The sequence below is a fragment of the Notothenia rossii genome (genome assembly GCF_949606895.1).
Source record: "Notothenia rossii genome assembly, chromosome: 1".
NCBI classification, from domain to species: Eukaryota; Metazoa; Chordata; class Actinopteri; order Perciformes; family Nototheniidae; genus Notothenia; species Notothenia rossii.
Window position 1 is genome coordinate 65294224 of NC_136912.1, and position 26949 is coordinate 65321172.

The window sequence follows — 26949 nt, forward strand, 5'->3', positions numbered from 1 at the left end:
ACACACACACACACACACACACACACACACACACACACACACACACACACACACACACACACACACACACACACACACACACACACACACACACACACACACACACACACACACACACACACACACACACACACACACACACACACACACACTACTGGTCCCCAGCACATACACACTGCTGGATGCTAACTTGCACATGTTGGACAATTTACACAATTAGCACAAGTTGCATTAATTAGCATGAAATAGCATGATAGCCTATGGGGACAACAGATAAAGATGGCTTTACCAATATGGACAATTTTATGGTGTGGTTTTGGGGTTCTTGAGGTTTTTTACTGCATTTTTTACACTATCAGGATCAAAAATGGCAGTTTTAACCAGACAGTGGCCATATTTGTACTCTCGTTGGGCTAACTGAAGTGTTGCGACCATTGGATATAGAGAGCAAAATGATAACCTCGACTGTGGATAATTTATTTTCAAATAAATAAGAAATGATCTAATCCAATTTATCCAGAATCCACAAAAACTTCAAAATAGACCCAAAATCAATCAGAATCAGCCCACCAAGAGTACACATACCCCCAAACCCACCCCCAAATCGCCCAAATCAGCCAAGCCGTTTTTAAACAATTGTCCACATGGGCTATAATAATAATTCATGCTTATTAACGCAATTTATGCTAATAGTGCAAATTGCCCAACATATGCAGGTCAGCATCCGACAGTTTCTATGTGCTGCGGACCCATACTATACATTTCTAACATAAATCTTTGGGGTACTCAACATTTTAGGGTTCACAAAAGACTGTATTAGCTTGCAACTAAACTAGTATGTGTCTTTTGTGTGTCTGCAAAAACATTCTAATTTACTTGCTTTTTATCACATACACTGGTGAGAAAACAGGGATCATGTTTTTAAAATGAGATGTAATAAAAACCAGGACGATGCTATCCCTTTTACCATTATCATAATCCACCTGATTGATTCATCCATATGATTTTAATTTCAAGATCCAATAAAGAAAATCTTTCTTAAATTAAAATTATGTGTAGTGTAATAAAACCAATTATGGCTTCTCATTTGATTGTGAGATTGAATATGATTGTCTGACACTCCCTGCACAGAGTTATGAGCATGTTGCAGCACTTTGACACCTTTCTCTTACATGGATATGAACACTTTGGGCATCCAGATCTTTTTTCAAGCGTTCATGTTTTTCCTCCTTTTTGTCCTATTTCTTCCCGAATACAACGATTTACACGCAGGCTGCAGAGCTCCAGCGGCTCAGCTCTTTGGATACTGCTTACTTTGGTGGAGCTCTGGGCTGAAGGCTAAATCTCTCTCTGTGCTTATTCAAAATGTCCGCATAAAACTGTCTGTATTTTTAATGTTGTACATTCATTACACAAATATGAGGAAAAACAACTAATGGAACATTTGAAAAGTTCTCGTCCTTGTTGGTACCAAATCACTTTTCTAACTATGTTTATTTACTGTGTGTGTATTTGTGTATGTGTTTGTGTGTTTGCTGTGCAGGTCTCTGTCTCAGGACCGCAGCAGTCCGTCCCCCTGGACCGAGCTCCTGGCCCAGCCTCACAAACACAAAGAGCTGGCCACCTTCTGCAGCCTGCTTCAGGAGCACTACCACCAGAGCTACGTCAGAGGTGACCGGCATACACACATCTGTACAATTAGCCAATTACAAGTACAGGGAGACTTACTTGTACAAATGTAAAACATTTCAAAGCTAAGAATGGGGTAAAGATGTTAAAATGATTTGATACTGAATCTAAGAAAACTTTTAGATAATAAAAAAATCTACTTTTAAATCCCAAATGTATCTTAACCTGTTAAGCCCCATAGCCCCCGGCCAAGCGTCTGAACTAGCACTAAGCGAAAGAGTGCTAACGCACTTAGCACATAACTCACGTTAACGATCTTTTATACTTCATCGGATCTGCACAAACAAGATATCATATGAAAGCTGATATTCCACAGATTCCAATGGTATAAGTATCATCACTGAGAACTCACGGCAGCAAAGGCAAGCAAAGACAACACATAACTTCACTTTACGGGGCCAAAACAGCAAATACGTCTTACCTTTGCTGTTTTCTGATCAAAAGTTGTGTTCAAGGGCATTAAAACGCATATACACGCTGCTGAAGGTTAATCCAATGTGTCTGTGTCACTTTGAAATGATTACTGGTAATCCACCATCATCATATTTATGTCAATAATGGAGTTTTCATAGAGTGTATGAGAGTGTAACGCAGCTTCCGGTTTTGAGCTTCCTGGCTGCGCATCACTCTCATTCACCAATGGTAATGTTTAGATGGATTTAGGACTTCCTCTTGATTCTATTGGCTCTAATGGTTCAAAAGAGGTGTCAATCATCAAAATCGACCGATGGGTTCCAGAGATATGGCAAATACACCCAAATTACCCCAGAAGTGGGTTTTTTATCACTTGTTTTGCATCAATCTTGATACAGGGTACTTATTATATGTTATAGTTTGGATATCTAAAGCTTTTCGTCACTATCCCATCATTCAAGGGTGGTTTTCACTATAAGTAATGTTTTTTTTGACGGAAACTATTATTTAATTTGTTTTACTATTTTCAATCTGAATTTACTTTAAAATAAAAACATCTATATTGATTCTGACTTTTCTACATCCAACTCACAGGTGTATCCTTGCTTTGAGAAACAAGATTATTAATTTACCCCTTTTAGAAGTCTAGTTATGGTCATTTTCGAGCCTGAAACCTGAAAAACAGGCTTGGGGCTTAACAGGTTAATAACAACGTATCAATCTTTCTCAATAATAAACACCAAGAGAATACATTTATTATTGTTAAGGCTATGGTCTTAAACTTTTGATCGGCAGATGAACAGCCTGTTTGAGTTTAAATGCAGTTTTCAATAAATTGCCTACTCTATATTTTGGTCTCTTGCTCCTGTTTCTTATTTTTTGCATTTTGAAGCTCTACTAACAACCTGGTTACAATCCACCAGTGCAAAATGCAAGTTCTTGTAATTTTTCCCCGGTCTAAAGATTTTGTTCAGTATTGTATGTTTGCAATCACAAGAACAATGTACGGAACAGAGTTTCTTGAATAAAGTGCGTGCACTATGTGTTTTTAATGCAAATAACAGTGGCTGTTCCTCAGGTGTGTACCGCAGCCTGCAGCAGGCCTACAGCATCAGCTCCCAGGACCTGCTGATGGCCATGGACTACTGTGAGGAGTCCCTGCAGGAGATCGACGTCACTGCCTTCCTGCACACCCTCTGTGGACACATCCGGGTGTTCAGGGAGCATGGGGGCGGGACCCCAAAACCTGCCAGAAGCCCCGCTGCCACCTTTACCATCGGAGAGGTGGAGGAGGAGGAGGAGGAGGAGGAGGAGGAGCGAGCAGAGGACAGGCCAGCCTTGGTCTCCTCATCCAGGTAACACAATGTATATTTATGTAGAACTGCTTAACTTTTACAACTTCAACTTCACCGTAAATGCTTTTGATACAACGAGGCTTCATGTTTTCAGCCAGTTTCCTATGAGCCAACACATTTGATATTGTTTAATGTTCATGCTTTTGGCGATAGTATTGAAATGGAGGATGCCAGTGAAGCTGAATCTAGAGGGAAGTCCTCTCCGTCGATTCTGCATGAGTCCACAGCAGCCAGTATCCCACTATTCCCTCTGAGTCTGCTGCACACACAGCCCGGGTGTGAAGTGTATCCTGATCTGCACAGAATCATACAGGTACAATATAAAGATATATATTTCTGGTCATTATTTATTCATTTTAAAGTACATGTGGTTATTCCTCTGAATAATCAGTAAGTTCAGGAGATGCAAAGCTAACACGGTGAAACCAATGTTTGAATTGAATAATTCGATAGGATAAATTCATGGGGGTCGTGAGCCAGTATTTCAAAACGGTGCCCTCCAACCCACACTACTTCTTCTACTGCCCGCCTTCATGCAAGAAAGAGGTGAGTTGACCTGGTCGTGTTTTGCCATTGTAATTAGTGTCCTTGTGCTAATTCGCTCCTCATATCTCTTTCAAACTGATTACAAAATGAATGTTGGAGATAATGAAGTGGAAAAACTTAAAAAAAATCTTACAAAAGGAGGAATTATATATTTATGTTTTTTTTTTTATCAAAGAATAATCTAAGAATAAATTATATTTTAAATAAATAAACATATAAAATACACAATATCAAAATACAACAGTCAGTGTATATACAAATCAACATAGAAAGATATACGGTACATCTATTCCTCAGAGTACCTCATTATCACTGCATCTAAAAATTAATATCAGAGATTATATAAATTGAAAGGAAAAACAAACACAAATAATCCAAATAATAAACTAAGATTAGATTAGATTATAGACACATTTAAATGCAGTGAAGTAGAGTGTGAGTTTGTACAGAATAACATACAATATAATACATAGGCATATCTATACATAAGAATATTTTATATATATATATATATATATATAAGTAGTGAAAGCTGTCTGCTGCTGATGTGTGAGCTGCATGTTGAGCAGACTGCTTGTCTCCTCAGGAGGACTCAGAGGAAGGAGACACAGGGAGGAGACTCAGTGAGGAGCTGCTGTCAGAGGCTGAACAAGCCACTGAGGACGGTGAGGGTAATTCGCTTACTTACAAATGTTGTGAGCCTTATTTTTGTTTTGTGTTTTGATAAAACATTTTCAGATGTAGGCATACGATAAGCTTCTTTTTTAGTTTTCACTTATACTGCCTGTAAAGAATCATTTATTTATTTTGTGAAGGTAGAGACAAACCTAGTCAATAATAATAATAATAAAAGAAATGTGTGTGCAGAGAACTTCTCGGGCAGCTGCATCATGACGGAGAGCGACACAGACTTGGTGGTGGAGTACGAGGAGCCTCGAGCCTCAGGGTCCCGGGCAGAGGGGCACGAGCACTCCCTGTCCGACTCCAACACTGTGAACCAGGACGCAGACTCCTTCAGCATCCTGGAGGGGGACTCCCTGCTGGAGGCCGACGGGCCCGAGCTGGACATGCCCCCGCTCTTTGTTCACGTCACCTGTTCAGTCAACATGAAGAGCTGCCACGGCTCCATGCCCATGCAAACACTGCCCACCTGCCTCGGTGGGTACCAGACGCACAATGTGAACACTAAAGATGACACTATTCCTGTTAATCATATTGAAATGTGGCTTAGTCACACATCCAATGGGGAAGTAAGACCAACAATAATATTGCTTTTGTTGCAGAGCTAATTTGAGTTTTGTGATTGCAGGTGAGATTATTTCCTGCCTGGAAAACGCAGAGGCCTTACAGTCTTTGGATTTAAATGAGCTCTCGGTCACTTTAGATATTTTCGTCCTGACACTACCTCTGGAGATTGAAGTCATGGCTGATTTCCATCACAACAGGTGAGTCCAAGTATTTCCATCTCAGCATGTTTGCAAGAGAAGATCATTATCTTTTAGCACATGTTCACTTTCTATTTGATTGAAATACTTTCTTCTGTAGCTGATGGAAATATCTTTATCCTGATGATTACATTTTGTACTGTAATGTGGAAACTAAATAACCATAGTAAGGTAAATCCTGTCAGTGCTGCTTTGCTCATTCAAGTTGCTTTCAAAAGCCATAAATGAGTCCTAATGCGAAATAAATCTTAATTCAGAGCCAGAGCCAGACATGTCGACATGATGACGACACTATGTCTCTGTGCGCAGGTACACCTCAGAGAGCAGTGTGTCCCTGAATCGCTCACCAGGGCAGCCCTCCTCCTACCGCTCTGATGAGGGGCTGATGGCCGGGCTGGACAGTCTGAGGGCAACTGCTGCTGACGGGTGAGTGTGTTCAACACATCCAGACAATACCGATCTGAATAATAGAAAAACATTTTCTCATATCCTTCTTCCTTCCATCAGGGTCTCTGGTGATCCATTATGCAAACTCCCACTTCCTCACAAGTTAGCCATTCTGTCCACCATGGACGCGGTGAGTCTACATATCGCATTCTTCAAGCTCAATTTTAAGCTTCACTTTCATTTGGTCCTTTTGAACAAGGGCATTAAATGCATAATAACCATTATATCTTTTACCATGTATACATATTTTATATGAATATTCTATTGATAATTCAGCATTTTTTCTTTTTAATCTTTGGTTTTGTTTTCTACTTTATACAAATATTTGCATTGTATATTCAGCATTTTCTTTGTTGAGATAGAATACTTTTTCAATGAAAACTACAGGTCCCATACTTTTGCTCTTTCCTCACTTACACAACAGTGATGTGTGTGTCCTGTTTTGCTGTGTGTGTGTTTCAGATCCGCTGGCTGGTGGAGGATGAGATCGTCTCTGCTCTGCGTCACTCTCGGGTCATCAGCTCGGCCACGCTGCAGAAAGTGGCAGAGCATGTCCTGCGCTCCAGTGGGCGGACGCACTGTCGATGTGAAGACGTCCCGCTGCAGTTTGTCTTTGGGCCGGAGCAGTCTCTGGAGAAATTTAAAGAGGCAAGGACACACACGCACAAACACACACAAACAAAGAACTCCAGGAATATTCGCATTTCAACACGAGGCACAGTTGCTCCTTTTGTTTTCGGTTTGCTGATCATAGCGAGGTTCTTTTCAATAATATGTTTAAATATGTCCAACTGTATATTATCAAGTAATACTTTAATGACTACATTTAACAAGATTTTAGTAAGAGGGCCAAGCTTTGAATTTCATTTTTATTTACAAATACAGTTTTTTTACTTAAAGCTCGCATGTCATGCTTTTCCGGTTATTACCCGTCCCCTTGTGTGTTATGAAGGTTTTTCTGCATGTAAACGGTGTGCAGAGTCAAACCCCTTAAAGTACACCCTGTAGCGAGTAAAACACTAACACAGAAAATACCTCCCCAAAACGTCTCGTTGGTGAAATGTCATCATCCATTTGATTCTTCCGGGTACGTGCTTACGAAAGCACGTACCCGGAACTAAATGGGCCAATCCGTGGAGCCGTTACGTTACGTCCGCGGAGCCGTTACGTTAAGTATACCTCAACAATGGAATTATGATCAGTGGAAATGGCCATGACATGGGACCTTTAAAAGTAAATTCCAAATGGTCATACTATGCTGTTTTTCCAATTGATATTTAGTTTATTTATATTCTTCCTTCACAGATATTTCACATTGGAGAATTCCAGTGCCTAAGAAAAAAAAAAAAAAAGAATACAAATAATTCCTTTCTTTCTGTTGGGAACAATGCACAACATCTACAGTTTTGAGAACAGCATGAAAAAGAATTTACTGGGCAATGTTTTGTGCATTTATTTCAAAAATAATAACGGCAAATTGTATAGTACTTAAATGTTTAAATATGGTCACTACAAATAAAAAAAATATAAAAAAATGACAGTAATTCTCTATTGTACTTACAAATGAGTTGAACCTGCATATTTGCTCCTTTAATTTCTAAATAGAAATATATAATGCTTTCAATTAGTCCCTTTTTTTTATGGGACAGGAAATGAGTCCTCAGTATTTACGCGTTAGTATGATGTATTGAGACGGTGTGTTCTGCAGGAGTTCCGCAGAATATCTTTCTCCGGCTACGTGTTGAACGGAGAGCAGGACAGTTTCTACTACATGTCCCTGAGCAGGCTGCACCCTCAGAGGATCCACGCCACCAAGCGGCTGTCTGAGAGCACCGCAGGCCCCCCCCAGCCCTGCAGTGAGGGGCCACAGGTGGAGGAAGTGATTCTGGAGACTGAAGCAGAGGCTCCGGCAACCAGTGAGGTCAGATATGTCACAGTGATATGGATAAATGAAAATGTCTGCATATCATCGTACGGATGACAAATAGCTTCTTAGCTCATTTCTATGCCCGGTTTTTTTATGTCCTCTGGTGAAGATGAATGCACAGTAGATGAAACATGTTTACATGAAATGACTTATTTTGACTGTAACTGTCCCCCTGCAGAGTGAAGACAGGAGGTCCATCAGTGTGGGCGCTGCCTGTGACACAGTTGCAGGATCCAGTGAGCCAATCAGTGAGTGTGAGGATTCTGTCTCTCAGTGCTCAGTCAGCATGGGGGCGGGCCGAGGACAGCTCCAAACTGAACCCTGCACCGAGCCCACCTCCCCCCCGAAGACGCCATCCAGTGTCAGCCTGGCTGAGTCCATGCAGTCAGCCTCTCACAGTGAGTCCATCAGACAGATTACAGTTATTACTGAGGAGAAATTAATTCCTAATTGTAATTGTCTAACATATTTAAATTGTTCACTTTTATGCATTGCTTGTATCTATAGTCAGTTAATCACTTCTCCAGCTGCTGTATTTGTAGTGACTCTGAATGCTCTCTCCTCAGGCGGAGGTAAACTCCGGCCCAGCCGAGTCCAGAGTGTGGTCTCCAGTCAGGGCAGCCTGGACTCAGACATGCAGGGTGAGAGCTGCACATACACTTGATTCCATCAAGCTTAACATCCTTTTTACCTCGTTTTTACCAGCTTGTTATACTTCCACGAAATACATATCTGCAATATGAAAACTTGCACAATATTATCATAGTCAAAATCCTTCCAGAAGAACTTCAAAATTAAAGTCAGTCAGAACCCAGCTAGGCAAACCAACTCCTTGGGTAAAAAGCTATATAGAACAACAATTGAGTAATACAGTTTATCAATAATCGATGTTGAACTATGTCATACACTGAACCAGAATCTCCTCAATATAATATCTGAATAATGACAGATTATATATTTCAACCCTGTAAATGACTTCGTTAAATTCAAGCCTTATGACTTGATATTAATTTTATATTTTAAAATAAAGTTTAAAGTTACTATCTCATAATATTTGGGGTCTTTGACCAGAAACTATAACATTTGATTACTCGCTGGAGACTATTTGCTTTCTACCCTCGCTGGTACAGTACATTGTCTGTATAAAATGTCTGTTTTAATATTATATTAGTTGAATAAAACAATAAGATTAATAAAATCGTCTGGGTAAAAGTATCTAACTACATTTCTGACCTCTAGTCAAGCAGTATCTTTTGCTGTGACTTAACACACTTTATACTTTTTTAGTCAGTGTATATAAATGAATCAGCTGGATCTACATTTCTTCTGATCAAGCGCTCCATCGGCCGCCACTGCGTCAGGCCGTTGTGTCTTGGGCAAGACGCTTTACCCGTATTTGCTCCTGTGGGTTATGTCCACAGTAATGACTCTTACATGTCTAATATGTGTAATGTGTAATTGTAAAGCGCTTTGAGCACCTGTAAAAGCGCTCTAATAAAAAAAATGTAATGCATTATTATTATTATTATTATCTTGTGGACAATTGGCTTTGCTACATTTTCTGTAGAATGGAAAGACCATTGACATGTCGTACTCGGAGAACTATCAGCATCACAAACAATGTGACGTGGACATCTAATATTTCCATCTTGCTGAATTTTCTTTAATAAACATAACAAACGGGTCTCCTTGTGGGATATGTAGGACAAATTAAGTTAAAACAAGTTTGTTGTTGATAGTTTACCAATCGATCATCCAATGCAAGATTAACAGCATGAAACAGTTTTTACCTTTAAAAGGCAGAGATATCAAGATATATGACCATGATTACACGCAGTTCAAGTATCTGCACGCACACACCTAAGCTGCATCTCACTTCGGTTAAATGGATTCCTTACGTCCCTCACTTGCGTCGTTTCCCTGCGACTAGTCCCTCCCACCAGGTAAGCGTGGAGAGACGCAAGGAAATCATGAGAAGCAGGGAAATGAGTTTTAAGAGAAGTGGGACGTCCTTTCCTCCGGAGCGTCACGTGAAGCGACGTCTGTTTGACGCCGCATAGTTGATTGTCTGACAGCAGCCATATCAGTGCATGCGCTGCATCGTCCAATCAGTGAGCGATACACAGTAACGGGCGGGGCGAGTCTCTGAGGATTTCACCAGAGGATGGTCTGGTAGTTCCTCCATTATCGCTCCTCTTTTATCACTCCTCGATCCTCCGGCACAAATAAGGCCACTGGGACGGTACTCAAGATGGCGCAGACAAATCAACTTCCGGTGATACCGAGCCCGAGGAGCGAGGAAATGAAAAATAACCGAAGTGAGACGCACCCATGGTATCATGGGGGGATGAAACAAGGGAGGCCAGAATACGTTTTCTCTCTTCTCATGGTGTTATCTCCTCACAAATTCACAAATGGGAGGTAAACTGAAACCTACATCCTACATGAAAACAGGAGACCGTTTCACAGATATGAAAAAACAGGAAGTGGGGATTGGCTGTGGAAATGAACTGCAAGGCCACGGTCGCAACGCAACGTTCGCAGAGTGCAAAGAGTACATTTGACCAATTGCAATGGCAAACTAGCATGGGATGAGGCCGTCCCAGGACAGGATCGCTCTCACCGGAACATCATTAGCATCAGCAATATTCATAGTTGTCTTATGAAGCAAAACCATTTGTTTGTTTCTCTCCTTTGTGGCTCACTCTTGGGCTGACAAAATAAAAAGAAGCTTATTTGTTTATAAAAAAGTAATATCCAGATGTGATTTGAAAAATGTGCAACAGTAAAATGTTCTTAACTAAATGATTTCCTTGATACATTTGAATCTTAAACAAATAACCTAAAAAATCAAGTGGTAAGTCACACACACTCTAAGTATGTATGCTTTAACACAGCCACACCACTAGGCTACAGTATGTCTCCTTTTTGCCATGAATATGCCCTGAAGGATTAACACTCTCTCACTCCAAATAAAAAAGAATATAGCCTAAGGCAGGGGTCTGCAACCTTTTTGACCAAAAGAGCCATTTTGCTCCTTTTTCCCCAACATTTTTTTGTCTGGAGCCGCAAAACATATTTCATAGCTTGATAGCTTATAAAGTTGTATTTATTTGTTATATCAGACAAAAACTCCTGTTTTTGCATTTATTAGGCTATTTATTAGATTATATAAAACTGTTAACCTCTAATAAGAAACAAAGAACTCCTATAAGGAGAATTAAAAATAATACACAGGCCTACTTTAAAAGAAATTAAACACACCACTTGGGGAGTCCTCTGCACATTTGAAGGAAAAAATATATAATTCAAATGGGCCCACTTTGAAATAAATAAAACATGTTGCTGCACCCTAAAAAGAGTTAAAGGTAGGTAAGAATGGAGAAACCAGCTCGAGTGCGCTAGAATTTGAAAATACACAGCCGGAAAAAATCTGCCCCTTCCTTCAGACTTTCTTACAGAGTTCCTCCTCCAACACACACGAACGCGCACATGACCAATGAGGGCACGAGATAAGTTTGTGCACAGATGGAAGGCTGACAGGCGGGTAGGCCATCCAGTTATTTTAGCCGAGCCGGCTCAGATGATTGGTCGTGCTTTTTACAGCGCCACGGCTTCCAGAGATAAAACATTTTATGTATTTATTGTCAAAGCATTTAATATATTCATTGCTATCGGGACGTTAAGAGCATTCCATGGAATATAACAAAAACTGTTTTCTGAAATAAATGACATACCCCATTGAATTATGACTGAAGATCGTCAGCTGTCTTCCTCTCCAGTGTTGTTCCTCGACACGTAAAGGCTGCAGCACCTTTGACAACTTCTCTCCACATATCAAACATACCGGTAAACCAGCATCGTTTGCTGTGAAAGCATATAACTCTGTCCGCACAGAATTAAATCCTGTGTTCCTCCGGTACTTTTCTTTGATTTATCCATAGTTCGCTCATTGGGTCAGGTTATTCGCCTCCAAGAAAAGGCGCTCGCGCGGGACCGTAGCAGGATGTGACGCATATTTTAGTTGACCTAATTAAAACCGTTTTGTTTTTTATTTATGTGTCACAGTATCACCTCAAAATACAAGATACGAAACATTTTCAACCATGCAACAAAATATAAATAGTCCTACAAATACTTGTATTGTATTTCCTTCTTATTTTCGTCTAAGCTCAATGGAGCCAGGGCAGAGGGCTTAAAGGGCTGCATGCGGCTCGAGGGCCGTGGGTTGCCGACCCCTGGCCTAAGGAAATGGCTCCTACACTAGTGGAAGTCTGAATCCCCCTCATTAGTATACCCTGTGAAACCCCAGTGATCGTACTGCTTATACCAAGGTTTACTCACATGGCTTAGATAAAGATAATGTCAATGCTTCCTTTTTTAAATGTTTTGTTTGTTTAAAGGTTATGATGGCGGCAGCAGTGACTCTGAGTGTGAGAGCCCCACCCTGGATGAACAGGAGCGTCAGTCCCCACTGATGCCTGACTTCTGGCTCATCGTGAACATCCACCAGGACAGAGTGAAGGTCTACTCCCATTCCAGGTCAGACACTCCTCAAACTGTGCTCTAACCCACAATGCTAATCCCTGCCATATTATGTGTATAACTGCTTTTGCTGTCAATCGTTTCAAATATTTAATTCGGACTATTCACATGATTGTCCGTAGATGAATGAATCGCACATTTTTTTATCCATTCTCAAAGTACCTTCAAGGGATAGGTTAGTATTCCTCATCTTAAATGGGAACAAATGTTTAAAACGTTTTAAAGGTCACCTATTATGCAAAATCCACTTTTTCCTGTCTTTTATACATCAAAATGTGTCCCCTCTGTGGAAAGAGATTCTGAAAGTTTCAGGAAAAAGATTCTCACATTTCGTCCTGATCCATTTATATAAAAACCTGTCTGAAAATGAGCTGATCAGATTTTGGCCACTTTATGATTGTTTGTCTTGTGTAACCATTAGCCAATAACTACCAAGATAATCCCCACCTTATCACCTGAATCTCCTCCTAAAGCACCATTAGTCGCGTTCACACCACGTAGTTTGCAGGACTTAGTGCCGGTGTTGTGTCAAATGATGCCCCCCGTCATGAAATGCCCCCCTTTTCACGGTAACGCGCATTTCTAAATGACACGTTTACACCTTAAAACGATGTTTAAAACTAAAAGTAAACGTTCAGGGTTTTTATTAATTGTAATTTTCAGACTGTTGTTTAGTGGTAGCTCATATAGTCTTGATTCTTCTGGTTTAACTTTTCGCTCCGTATTTGATGGTAGTGGTGTCGAAATTCATTCGTAACTTCCTTTTCAGTTTTTTTTATTATTATGTTACATCCTGCCTGTATAAACGTGCTTTAAAATGTATTGTTTAATTTTACATAGTCGTCATCTAATAATCAAAATATATGTTTACAAATGTTACATAGTCTTTGTCAGTATATTTTTGCCACGCTATGCACCCCTTGCTATCTTACATAATAAAAGTGTCACATTCATGAAACTTGCTCCATTTATTGGTACCAGTCCTAGAACCATACCCTGAAAAATGCTTGAGTGACATATTATCCAAACTAAAAGTTTAATATAAGAAACCTTGCAGTCTCCCCTTATTATAGCCCAGATCAAGAAAGAATGTAATGCAGGTAATTATCTTAAATAGCTATGCGCACATGTCTGTCTACTGGATTCATTTTGCGCATTACCAACACAAGCAACTTGCACACGCGCATCCCACTCGTTCCGGATACGGAGCGAAAAGTTAAACTAGAAGAGTCAAGACTATATGAGCTAACACTAAACAACACGCAGTATGAAAATTACCATTAATAAAAACCCTGAACGTTTACTTTTCGTTTTAAACATCGTTTTAAGGTGTAAATGTGTCATTTAGAAATGCGCGTTCCCGTGACAAGGGGAGCATTTCATGACGGGGGGGCATAATTTGACACAACACTTAGTGCCCCGGCACTTATCACCCAAGGGCACTAAGTACCAATCGCGTTCACACCGGAGTACTTTTCCCTGAGGGAAGATTACGCAAAAGAGCCGCTGACGTCACTTCGTCTTCTTCTGCTTTGGGTTTACTGGCAGGCTGCAAACCACTTCACGGCGTATACTGCCACCCGAAGTCCCCGCTGGAAGTCCCCAGAATTGGGGACTGGGAGAAAATTGCCAGAACACCGACACCTCCTCATCACTCCACCGATCCCATGTTTTTTTTTGTGTTGCCATAAGTTATTCTCTCTCCGTTGGTGCGCGGGGCTAATGCTAATAATGCTAATGCCACAAATACAATGGCGGCTTCACAAAACTTTTCAGAGTTTTACGGGGCGTGGTTTGCAATTCGCCCAGCCAATCAGAACTGGGGCACTTTTCCCCCCAGGATAGTACCACCTCTCTAGCAGGCACTAAAAATGGGGGTAAAAGTTCCCGGCACTAAGTACTCTTTTTGGTGTGAACGCAACATAAGGGGTACTAACGGAACTAAAGGGGAAAAGTACTCCGGTGTGAACGTGGCTATTGTGTTCTTATTAACCAAATAACTCTCAGAGGGGCGTGGGGAGTGGCTCCTTATTTTCATCTAAAGTAACAGACAGAGAATCAGCACTTTTGAAACAGGGCTGAAACAGAGGGGATTATGGGATGCTGCAAGGATCTGTTTGGTGTTTGGAGTCAAACACTTCAGAGACATGTTTTGTTTATATCTGAGACCTATAATATATTGATGAAAAACAGTATAATAGGGGACCTTTAAATCCCAGTCACAATTCCTAGAACAGATTCTCAGATGCTTGATCACGGCTGGTCTCTGGATCAGACATTTCTCAGGTTTTTTTATATTTCTGCAGGTGTTTCACAGAGGTCAAAGAGGTCAGTGCTGAGGAGTTGGAGAACAAGGAAGGAGAGCAGGAGCAGCCGGAGTACCTACACCTGCATCATATGGTGGTCAGGAGGATCGGGGAAATCTGCAGAATAGTCAATCAGGTACATCATCACAGACATTACTACAAATGTTCTAGAAAATCATACAGATAAAGTAACAATGCCATTTTGTGACATTATTAAAAGGTACAATGGAAAGGTTAGAACTTAACATATGGTGGAAGATTTGCATGCTTTTCTTTGAAATGCCACATCATCAGCAGGCTATCTGAAAATGGCCCAGGGGCACACACAGATTTGTGTTCATCCTTTTCAAATTCATTGTATGGAATATGTAACTTTACAAGTCTAATTGAGATCTACAAAAACATTTTGTATCCACAAATAAATACTTTCAATTAGTCCATTTTTAATTTACTTTTTTACTGAAAAGAAAACTAGATTCTGGATAGATGTATGCTTTATTTTTAAGAATTTTTTTGTATATTTCCCCCCTAATATAGTTTGAGTTCAAAAATATATTTTGCATTTTGGAAGGTTTTTTACACTTACAGAATTCACTCTGGTTGTCAACCACTCCTTATTCAATTATGTTTTTTTGTGTGTGTGTGTGTGTGTGTGTGTGTGTGTGTGTGTGTGTGTGTGTGTGTGTGTGTGTGTGTGTGTGTGTGTGTGTGTGTGTGTGTGTGTGTGTGTGTGTGTGTGTGTGTGTGTGTGTGTGTGTGTGTGTGTGTGTGTGTGTGTGTGTGTGTGTGTGTGTGTGTGTGTGTGTGTACGTCTGTGTGTGTGTGTAGCGCATGCTGCTGCAGGACCTTCACGACAGCCATGTGTGTAACTCTCTGCTGGTGGCTGAGAGTGAGGAGGACATCTGGAAGAACGAGTCTCTGTTCAGGCAGAGGCTTAACAACTCTGATGGTAAAACCACAAGTCATATGGGTGAATCGACCCTTTAATTTAAAGTCTTTAAACTCTTATATGTATATGTTCTTGTGTTAAATGTCACCACACAGATTACAACACAGAGGAGAGCTACCAGGCCAGAGACTACCTGGCAGCCACCATGCAGTTCATCCCGGGACATTTTGCCTGTGACGTGGTGTGGAGCACCGTCATCCAAATCCACCCACGCCTCAAGATTGGACCCAACATGGGGGTGTCCAGGGGTGAGTGGCACATATGAGAAAAAACTCATAATTTTACTGGTCTATATAATATAATCCAACCCTAACTACCAAATGGTCCCAAAGCATTAATTTGTATCAGTCTTAACATTGGCTTAAATTAGATATGATATAAGCGCTGCATTTCCCCCTTTTTTTCAAACAGACAGATACTCTATATATAAAATGTGCATTTCCTGCCCGGTTTTACAATTATATATTTAAAGGAAATTAATGAAAATGTTGCATTTATTGTATAGACAGTGCTCCAAAAGAGATAATAACATATACCACATACTTAGGGTTCAGTCTATTGTAATTATACAAGAAGACAACCATCAATATTGTCACATGGAATCCATCCTAAATTATTTATTTACTTTTGATCAACATCTATAAGCTTATCTCTTGCAATCAGTGGCGGCTCCAGAGTATTTTAGTTGGTTAATCTATGGTAGGGCTAACCCATGCAGTGGTGGGGCTCAAGTCAGTATTTGCAATGTAATTACATACACGCTCCCCTTGACAGTGAAACGCCACGCGTGAGGTTTAGATTATTTCCCTGTCTCAGTCCAAATTGAACTGTAGTAAATAAAAAAGGCGACTTGGAGCCAATCCTGCAATTTCCCCACAAGTGAAAGAGTTGACATACTGAAAACCCAACCCCTGCAGGGGGGTTAGGGGGGATTCTCCCCCAGGAGATTTTTTTAAATACTAACATAAAATACACATTCTGGTATTCTATTGAGAAGAAAAATAAATAAATGTATTACTACACGACATATGTTTTTTGGTGTTCTGAAAGCTAAACCTGCTGCTCCTCACAGAGAGAAGAGGGAAGATGATGTGTGAATTACTTTACATTGTGGATAAGGGTGGATAGCCCCCATTGTTCTGTGTGTCAACATGAAAGACAGCCCACACACCTATCAATCATCAAACCGTGTGGTCTTATTTCATTACGTGTTGATTTCTATCAACACGTAATGTTGTATCGATGTATTGAGATGTACTACCGCAAAAGTATTCTCTGTCGGGACTTCCTGCAACAACACCACACCGTTATCTTGATTCTGATTGGCCAGAAGACATTATCAAAGATGTTCTATTGAAAAGACGATCACTACGTGACAAAAGTTTTCAAACCCGTTTCTGGTCTTCGGTATTTCCAGACAAGTGGCTACTGAAATCAATCTTACTAATTGCTGTCTGTGCAATTTACTCCGCGAGTTGGCGGACTTTATTTTGCTTACTTTAACATCATTTTTCATGGTGGGGCTAAGGTGGGGCTAAGCCATTTCTTGGTATGGCTGTAGCCTACCCCAGCCATACCCTGGCGCCGCCACTGCTTGTAACCTGCAAGAAGTGAAGAACATATGGAAAACAAAACCAACTGACAGATTCATTTAAAAAAAAGTGTACTCCGTACACCCCATGTGACATCACCTTGTTGTGTTTTGATATAACGATGATCCTTTTCTCAAAACAAGTATACTAAACCTCTGCATATGTTTTTTGTCTCTCTATTGTAGCGATCCAGGCGCTGCGCTCTGTGCTCAACTCTTTCTGCGTGGTCAACAGGAAGAACATGTTTGTGTACCAGGAGCGTACCACTAAATCAGTCTTCTACCTCAGGTAACACTTTGTCATCATTAGTCATTCTTCCTATATTTACCTCTTCAGTCTCTCTTCTGTGGAAGCCCATTTGTGCCACAAAAAATGTATCCTGTTAGTCAGAATTATGACTTGCTATCTCATTATAATGACTTGCTATCTCATTATAATGACCTACCATCTCATTATTGTAGCTTCTCGCCAGAGGAATTCAATGAGACTTTATATCTCTTTTAATCACCCATGTATTAGTCACTGAACACAGGTTAGTGTCTGCTGTAACCACGCCATAACAAAGAACTTAGTTACTCTTTACTCAAACACATACACACCGCTAGATCTCTGGTAGCATTTCCCGTCTAACTCTAGGAGCCTCCCTCCATCTCGACTCGCAACCAATCAGAACTACCTTTTCCCCTTACCTCACAGCCACAGCTCACTAGAACTGTCTGTCAAAACAGTGACGTGTTCGCTGACAATCTGTTAATCTGATATCAACTCTGAACAATAAAACACATAAAAACATCAACATTTCAACTAGTCTGTTACATTATTATGACTTACTATCTCATTATTACGAGTCAAAATAATAAGAAAGAAAGTCATTATAGTGAGGTACTTTAGTAAGTCATGATAATGAAATGGCAAGTCGAAATAATGAGATAGTAAGTCATAGTTATTGTCATAGTTATGACTTACAGGATACATTTATTTTTTTCTGTGGCGCAAACGTATTGTTCACACAGTTTTATTATGCTGAATTTCAAACCGAAATTCCCTGACACACAATATTTTATAAAACCTTGTATAGCTGTAAGGCTTTGGCAAGGCTCACCTTAAAGCTTACCTTTAAAGCCGCACAGTGTTTTCTTTCTCCTGAAACAAAAATAAACCCACAAAAGGTCTTAAGGGAGGAATATAGCAGAAAGGAAATTAAACTGGTTCCAAATTGAACTGCTGTCAAACACAGCCGAGTGAGTAAACACCATTGGTGTATCCCCCTGGCAGATGGGAGAGCTTCCCAGGGGGGGGGGAGGAGGGAACAGTGTATCAATGCTGCACACACACTCCAACTATCATCAAATCATCTTTTCACAACTTCAGAAGGGTTGGGGATTCATTAAATGTAGGAGCAACAAAGAAAGAGAACGACCATGTAGTTGTGAGGATTAAGACAACTCATTGTGTGACATTTTTGACCACAAGGTATTCTGTTTCATATTAGAGGTTAGCTCTGTCTCTATATACTGAGGTGCTGAGAAAAGTCATGGTCACTTCACACTCATCGCCATGTGACATTGGCTGCAATAATTACCGACTTCAATTGTGGAACTTAAGTCCTTTTAAATCAAGAATTCAAAAAAGAAAGGATGTAGACATACTTTAGCTAAAATCTGTTCTTCGCTCATTTAGTATATTTACATTACACACATAGGTCTATATACACACATAAACACATGCTCAAAAATGACCTATACACATGCATTAGCAATAGAAGTGGCAGCGCGATGTGGCTGTGTTCAGTCCGTATTTCGAATCGGGACTTGAACTGGCAACCTTTCGGTTCTTAATCGACTCGGTTTTTAATCGACTTTGAGTACTGAAAGCGCTATATTAATTTACCGTAATTTTCGGACTATAAGCCGTGCCTTTTTCCCTATTTTTCGACGCTGCGGCTTATATAACGGTGCGGCTAATCTATGGATTTTTACAGCTAACGGCCAACAACTTTAACTCTATGGGCTCTATGGCCGGTCCGCGGACCCCCACCTTTAAGCGGCGGGTTCCAGCAGGAAAAGCTGGAGGTCGGAAAAGAGTGAGACAGGTAGCGCGCAAAAGTAAAAGTGGAACCGAGAGTGGTATGCCGCTGCTGCGGCTTATATTCAGGTGCGGCTTATAGTCCGAAAATTACGGTAATTTACTTTTATTATTATTATTATAGTACTCCATTCCATATATGTGCTTCCAAATGCACTGGAATAATAATTACTACTAATTAAGACTACTTAATTTCAACTTATTAGCTTTAACTCAATTTATGCTAATTATTATTATTTTATTTTTTAATTAAATAATGACACATCAACGGAAGTGTTGTTTGAATACCCTTAGATTGGGTGTGTGCCCCCCTTGTATTTTAAATAGAAGCCTTTCTGTTTGGTTTCATCTAAACGGCTGTAGCATTGGGGACACATATCCTTAAAAAGAGCTTGATCCTGGTTAGTTATCCCATTCTTCTTCATGAAATACACTCTGGTATAATACAAGGCACTTAGTTCATGGGCCATGCTTGTACACAGCAGCAACAAAAGCACATTTAACGTTGTCTCAATTTCTCCATTTTATTCAAGCAATCATTTGGTTGTGTAATACTGTCTGTGACTTGTCAGATAAGTATTTGGTGTTCACTGTTTGCTATCATTTACTTTGTTGGAAACATTAGTACATTAGTCAGAGCGGCTTTCAGATAAAAAGGATAGAAACACACTGGGGGGACGGATAAGAGAGATGAGGATAGGATAGTGAGAGGTGACCTTTGTTTTAAATGGCAGAGGATGGAACTCTTGTCAAAGCATTATATTTACTTGACTTTCACCAGGATGCTGTAAATGCATTTGTTTATCTTTCCAGACTTTGTGAAACGTCCCTGACCGGGAAATACTCTGACGTGGATGGAAGCCTACACGTGACTCGGTCCATAGGACTCGCTCGGAGTCAGGAGCCTCTGATTTCTGAGGATCTTATGGTTAGTTACCACATGTATTATACATACAATACATGCATTTGACTCACAAAAGTGCTGTTGGCATGTGTATTTCATAAGCAAACAACTTAAACAATCAAAATGAGGCGTTACTTACTTGAGTCTTAACTGCATAAAGACTCGATTTGACATTAAACTTGACTTTGACTTGTCCTCAAAATACTTGGACCTTGACTTGGACTTGCTCTTTAACACTAAAAGTAACAGACAGCTTAATGATGGCAACCATAGACACAAACAAAGCCTTTTTTGTCGGTAGCTATCACATTCGGAGTGTGATCAGACTTCATTTAATTATAATGCAAAAGGAAGAACTCCTATATGTAAAACGTGATTTTTGAGGTACACAAATAAGTTGTCTTTGTAAAATAATGCCAAAAATATAGTTCCAAAAATATTTTTATGACACACATGCATATATTCTTGTTTTACAGTTAATAATTGTAATAGAAATAAAATACAATACAACTTAAGTGGTAATTCCTTTGAAACAGTTGTTGAAGATACTCATTTATATATAAATCAAAAAATAAATGTGTGATTCCCGATAAATCTATTAAAATGGATACAGACAATGTTTGCCTCCACTTGCCACCTCTTCCAACAAGAAAACACGATTTATTAGTCGGTAACAAAAAATGTGAAACTGCTCTGAAACATACCCAAAGAGGGCTGTTTGTTAGAGGTCAGTCAATGTAATCATGCTTAGTTTGCCTTAGTATTGCTACCCAAACAGCTGACCCCCTGCTGTGTGTGTCCTCAGGGCTCCAGGTCGTCTCTGGACGGCTCTCGGCCAGTTGGACAGGTGGACAAGCACATTCTGCTGCTGGTGCACGGAGTGGGACACACAGGTGAGAGGGAAACATCAAGGGATGATAAGGATTTATATTATTGATATGAGATAAAGAGATTTGTAGTAATAATAAAACAAGGTCAAACTTAACCTCACAGAGATGTAGTGAATTATGTAGTGTGGAGAGTGGGGGAAACTTCTGTAGCAATGGAGAGTCAGGACTCAGAGAGACACGAGGAGAGCTGAAGCTTTGATGGCAAACACTGACGGTTTATTTGGAGTTACGGCCGAAGAGTTGACAAGACAGGTGGTCTGTCACGAGTTGACACAGCGGTTGCCAAACCAATTCTGAAGAACTTTTTCTGCAGCTCGAGGTCTGGTACTAGTTCTGAGTGTAATAATCAACATTCTTCATCAGTGAGACTAAACGATTATGGACCCTGAATCTAACTAGAGCTCTCGTCCATAGGAAAGAAAGTGCTCCAGGGAGCCTTCGTCCCTGAACAGTACACTACCTCATGGCGGCTGGTGCTCTGTCATAGACTGACAACAACAATGCGCCCAAGCTGCTCCTCCTTAAGAGAGATAGCAGCAATACCCAAGGCCGTAGAATTATGCCATGGGAAAGGAGACAGTGAGAGGAGAGAATGATGAACTGTGTCGAAGGTCGAATATCTACACAAATGATTCCCTAACATGGAGGAACATAGTTTATTTCGTTTATTTTATCATTTACAAAATGCGTTTATTTTAGGAAGAAAATTGTACCTTCATCTGAAAGAAATTCCACGCTTAACTAAAAAGGCAAGCATTGCTATATTACACATATAGCCAACATTTGTCTGTTTGACATTATTCAATTCTCTTAACTCTCCAAATCCTCCAGAGAGAAACTCCCTCTGGAGGGAACCTTGGGATTTCAGCGTTTGCAGACATGTACAAAAACCTATATAACACACTTCAGGAAAGGGAAAACCCAAAAGCACATAATAGGGCCTCTTTTACTTCAAATCCAAATCCTCTAGTTTGCTTCTCATTTTTCCATTTACATCTTATTAACTCCAATTTCCTGCAAGGACGAGCATGAGGATCCATCTTACAATTTGGTTTTCTTCATGGCCACTTGCATGGCTGTAGAATCTTAGATGTTAATGAATCACTGACAGGGGAATAAGGATGTTGATAAAATACAGCTTTATAAAGATCAAATACTTCTAAACTTAGCGTGCGATGCGATTTGTGTAGCGTGCGATACACAAATTGACATTTCACAGTGGTATTAGACGGTCCTCTGTGGATCTGTGTATAATTAGTGATGCTGTAGAGGAGGAAGAACGCAGAGCAAGGCGGATCATGCATGAATGGTTCTCAGTAACTCCCAAAATGCCTTCAGCTAATCGTGTTGCTCCTGGTGTTATGGGAGGAGGCATTTGGAGCTGGATGGCAGTCAACACCAGTGAAGGCCTGCAGCAGCTCTCAGTGGAGGGGGGAGGGGGGGGGGGGGGGCACACACAGCCAGAGTTAGAGGCAGTTTAACTTCACTCTGTTCTTAGAGAGCGTAGCTGGGTCCACTGACAGCAAGTGTCACCTTCTGCTACTGACATATTTGATAAAGACATGCTGTTGGGAAGTATCACATTACATTAACTAAGTTACAAGTATGTATTAAATAATATTCATAATCTGAATATTTTATTAATCTGAATGTTCCATCAAAGGATAAAATAACATATTATTGGATCTTATATTAAATCATTTTATTAAATAATTGTATTAAAAATGTCTAATACAAGGACCAACAAGGGGGGGTGAAGAGGGTAGATATTTATCTTTTCACAATTACAGAAACATATAACTGCTGTGTTGAATGTCAAATGTCTGCAGAAAATCCCCCCCAAAAAATTGGAAAAAATAACTCCAATACCAAGCTAAAGGAGCACAATTACTATATCAAGTATTTATCCAAAAAATAGGATAACAATTATGAATAGGATAAAGAAAAGATAATTATGAAATAACACTGTATTATGCTGCTGATTTTGCTAAATGTTCAGTGTGGGGTATACCTTATTTGATGTACACCGTATTACTTTATGTTGCTGTTGTTTCCTGCTATTGGTCTTGTTCTCAACCCAAAGTTAATTCATTGTAATAAAAACAGGAGAAGGCTGCTGTTCTCCTGTAGATGCCTAGATGGCACTGTTGTACTAGGGCCAAACCTTTGCTTTCTACCGGCTGGGATTACGTCGGCAGTTTCTCAAAAGCACAGATAATTACATTTCTATTCTGCTCTCCCACTAACTGTACTTTGAACTCCTGCGGGTTGTTTTTCTGCAACATCACTGGTGAGCTGTGTTAAGACACTCTTTGAAGTGTGAATATGTGTGTTTTTGTAAGTACACTCTTTTGTCAGCAGAAGAAAATATCAAGTTGATTACACAACACTTGGAAGGAGATACTAAACCCTCTGAGGCATTAATTAATACATTATTTCCTTTCATTGTTAGATGGTAAGAACATTCTTGACCTTGAGTAATTAAATCAAGTTAAATCACCTATATTTTTCAAGAGCTCTCTGACATGAGGGAGACAGATATCTTTTTCACTTGAGATTGCTTAGTCGTTATATTTCAAAGTCATATAGTGGCAACTGAGCTTTCTCCATAACAACCGAGATAGAACATCTGAGTGATGCAGTGGAAAGCTCCAATACTAGGCAGTTAAGGTTTTCCATTTGCTTTTATTTCTTAACCTAAATTTGTTCTGAGGATGTAAAAGGCTCGCTTTGACCTACAGCCTGAACAAACCATTTTCTGCTCAATTCCTTTTTGCTGCATCTCCTACCAAAGGTTTTTGGATGGCAAAATGTTGTGTATGGTAAAAGAATACAAAATAAAAGCTTTGACCTAAGTTGAAAGTTGGAATAAATGTAACAATAGGTCTACTTTCTTGCTTTTTCTCTGGGACTTTTCAAATGCACCATCCTTTTTTCCGATTGTGCCACTTGGGAAGTACGCTTCAGATGCTGTTAGAACACTTCCTTTCAAACATGCTAAGACCGTTAGATACTGAACTGCAATCACTTTTTGAAAGCAGAACCGTTGCGTTTCTTCAACATGAGGGTGATGCAGAGATGTTTATTCCCTCTGTGTTCAGGTCCAGAGATCACAGACGAGCTGGTCAAACTGCTGCGGAAGCGCCTGGATGAGAACACCCTGGACATCATAACTGTCATGCTTGTGAGAAACTGCAAGCTCACACCAGCTGATGTGGAGGTAAACTGCTCCGATGGGGTCATTTATAGAGAAGAAATTGAGGGGAAAGCAAAAAATGATTCTAAAATGATTGGGAATCTTTGAATACAAATATGTTTTAGGTACATACATTGAGCTGCTATTACTTTCACTGCGGCAATCAGACATCACTTTTAATGGAAATTGCTTTGGATAATAGCCTTTATAAAATGTTGTGTATTTAGTTCATCCAGCCAGCAGGGTCTCCAGCCACCGAGGTGATGACCTTCAGCCTCCCCCCCTACTGTCTGCCCTGGCTGCCCGCTGTGGCTCACTACCTCAGGCAGAACCTCCTCATCTTCCTGCACGTACCCAAGTACACGGACAGCAACACAGCACACCACTTCAAGGTACAAAACACACCTACCCAATGTTATTGAGTTAGAGGACACATTCTGCTCATTTACAGGTTCATATCAGTATGTAGTGTCTCTCCTGTGACATGTCTCCATGCTTCAATGTTCAAAAAGCTCTTTATTGTTCTCATACTGCCTGTGCTGCAGCACCTCTTTTCACCCTCTGTCTGAAACCAGAGCCCACTCTGCTCTGATTGGTTAGCTGGCCAGCTCTGTTGTGATTGGTCAACTGCTTAGAGATATCCCTCACATTAGCCAAATAATGTGTTGGCCCACTAGCCAATAGAAACTTGAGTGTTACGTAGTGATATAACTACTGTATGTGACAGAAGTAAACAAAGGGGTCCAATGGAGGCGGATTTTAGCCACAAAAACCTATAACACACTACAGGAAAGGGAAAACCCCCAAATCCACATATAAGGGCCTCTTTAAATTAATATATATATATTGTTTGTTTAATCAACAAACAAACACAATTGTTTTACTATTCTAAGCTAAACAAGAATGCTCTTACTGTGCCTAAAACAGATATCCTGGCTAAGCATTGGGAACAAATGTATACCGAGATTTTCTTTATTTGAAACAAATAACAGATCAAGTCTTTGGCCTTTTTTTTCTGCAGCTCTCGGATTTGTTATAGCTCTACCTCGCATCATCCCAGAAACTGTTGCTGCAAGATCAATGTCTCAGTAGCAGTGTAACGGTCTGGCTAATAAAACCCCAAAGTAAACAGTCTGACTGGTTTAAGTCCTGAAACTAGATTTGTCGACTTGTAAAAGTAAGGCGTTGCTGCTTGAACATTCAAAAGTGCCTCCCTGCACTGATAGATGTCTGTGAGTGCACCGCAAACAGCTCTGTAGAAAGTGATCAAGAAGGGATCCATTCTGGAAACCTGTGGCAGAGAGTCAAATCACTTTGGCAAGTCTCATTGTGATGTTTGAGATAAATGCTGACTGGTGCTCTCCTGTTCTGTGTGCAGCACTACTTTCATTTGAGCGGAGACTTGGCCGACAGAGATATCTACCTCTACAATAAACCTGGAGCCCAGGGGACCGGCGGCAAAGGTAATCACAGCCCCCAGTCTCCCTGTGTGTGTGTGTGTGTGTGTGTGTGTGTGTGTGTGTGTGTGTGTGTGTGTGTGTGTGTGTGTGTGTGTGTGTGTGTGTGTGTGTGTGTGTGTGTGTGTGTGTGTGTGTGTGTGTGTGTGTGTGTGTGTGTGTGTGTGTGTGTGTGTGTGTGTGTGTGTGTGTGTGTGTGTGTGTGTGTGTGTGTGTGTGTGTGTGTGTGTGTGTGGGTGGGTGGGTGGGTGGGTGGGCGTGCGTACAGAAGACACAAATAAATGACAGCGCATATACTGAAATGTAGGATTAACCCCTTGGGAGGAACCATGTCGTTTTCAAGGGGTTGCTAACATATTGTACAAACAGCAAGAAAGTAACAAGGAAAACTAAATCACGTCACAATACAAACACTACTTCAATCACAACACATAAATTAAAGGAACACATGTGGACATTTGAAAAGAAGTGAATTGGTGGTCAATTATTCAGTGAAAGCAAGTCAGGAGAGATGGGTTTTGAGGTAGTTGATCTAACAGAGAGAGGCGTATGCGTTGCTTTGTTTGTGTCTGCCACATATTTCGCCTAACAAACATTGTGCTCCCTGCAACTTGAATATTGCACTAGTGACTAGTCCATTTTGATTTTTAGATACAATTTCAGCAGCCACTGACAGTACCCCTTCCTGAGAAGTGCCCATGCTTTGTAACAGAAAATCAAAACCTTTTAAGTGGTTTGACAATTTTTTTTAAATAAATGATTCCTGTGTTATCGGGCCATGAAATAGAGCTCAAAGGAGGCAGGTGTTGAAAAAACGTTCAAACTCAAACCCTTTTCTTCTTATCTGAGCCTGATACACTCTTTCTTTACCTCGTCTCATTTTCTTTGCTGTAACCTCAGGTCTTTATTGTCGTTATACTTGTGTACAATGACATTTTTCAGGCTTCTCTCTTAAAATAGAAACAAATGAATAAAAGCAGTGATGAAAAAGTCATAAAAACAGTAACATATTGTTACATTGCAAGCCTACTATGGTGTCTCATCATAAACATCTCTTATACTATCACAATATTATATCTACATTTTAATAATTATATACATACATAGCGACTTGAAAGTTGTATTTTCATGTATTTAAACTAACGCTCTTCCTAATTCATGTAGAGAACTGTTTGTGAGAGTCCGATTGGGAAAACAAACGC

General features: G+C 40.2%; 1 protein-coding gene across 1 annotated transcript in view; it reads left to right on the forward strand.

Moving 5' to 3' along the window:
- szt2 (SZT2 subunit of KICSTOR complex) overlaps nt 1-26949 on the forward strand; it is a 97523-nt gene that overhangs the window by 24027 nt on the left and 46547 nt on the right. The window contains exons 28-50 of the mRNA XM_079650194.1: nt 1544-1671; nt 3182-3458; nt 3612-3771; nt 3912-4004; nt 4591-4669; nt 4872-5162; nt 5314-5449; nt 5759-5875; nt 5957-6026; nt 6359-6544; nt 7605-7817; nt 8002-8221; nt 8390-8464; nt 12227-12365; nt 14675-14810; nt 15503-15623; nt 15719-15871; nt 17401-17503; nt 20114-20228; nt 21010-21097; nt 24196-24314; nt 24518-24682; nt 25669-25991. Of these exons, the coding sequence (XP_079506320.1) occupies nt 1544-1671; nt 3182-3458; nt 3612-3771; nt 3912-4004; nt 4591-4669; nt 4872-5162; nt 5314-5449; nt 5759-5875; nt 5957-6026; nt 6359-6544; nt 7605-7817; nt 8002-8221; nt 8390-8464; nt 12227-12365; nt 14675-14810; nt 15503-15623; nt 15719-15871; nt 17401-17503; nt 20114-20228; nt 21010-21097; nt 24196-24314; nt 24518-24682; nt 25669-25991 (3507 nt within the window). The remainder of the gene's footprint in view (nt 1-1543; nt 1672-3181; nt 3459-3611; nt 3772-3911; nt 4005-4590; nt 4670-4871; nt 5163-5313; nt 5450-5758; nt 5876-5956; nt 6027-6358; nt 6545-7604; nt 7818-8001; nt 8222-8389; nt 8465-12226; nt 12366-14674; nt 14811-15502; nt 15624-15718; nt 15872-17400; nt 17504-20113; nt 20229-21009; nt 21098-24195; nt 24315-24517; nt 24683-25668; nt 25992-26949) is intronic.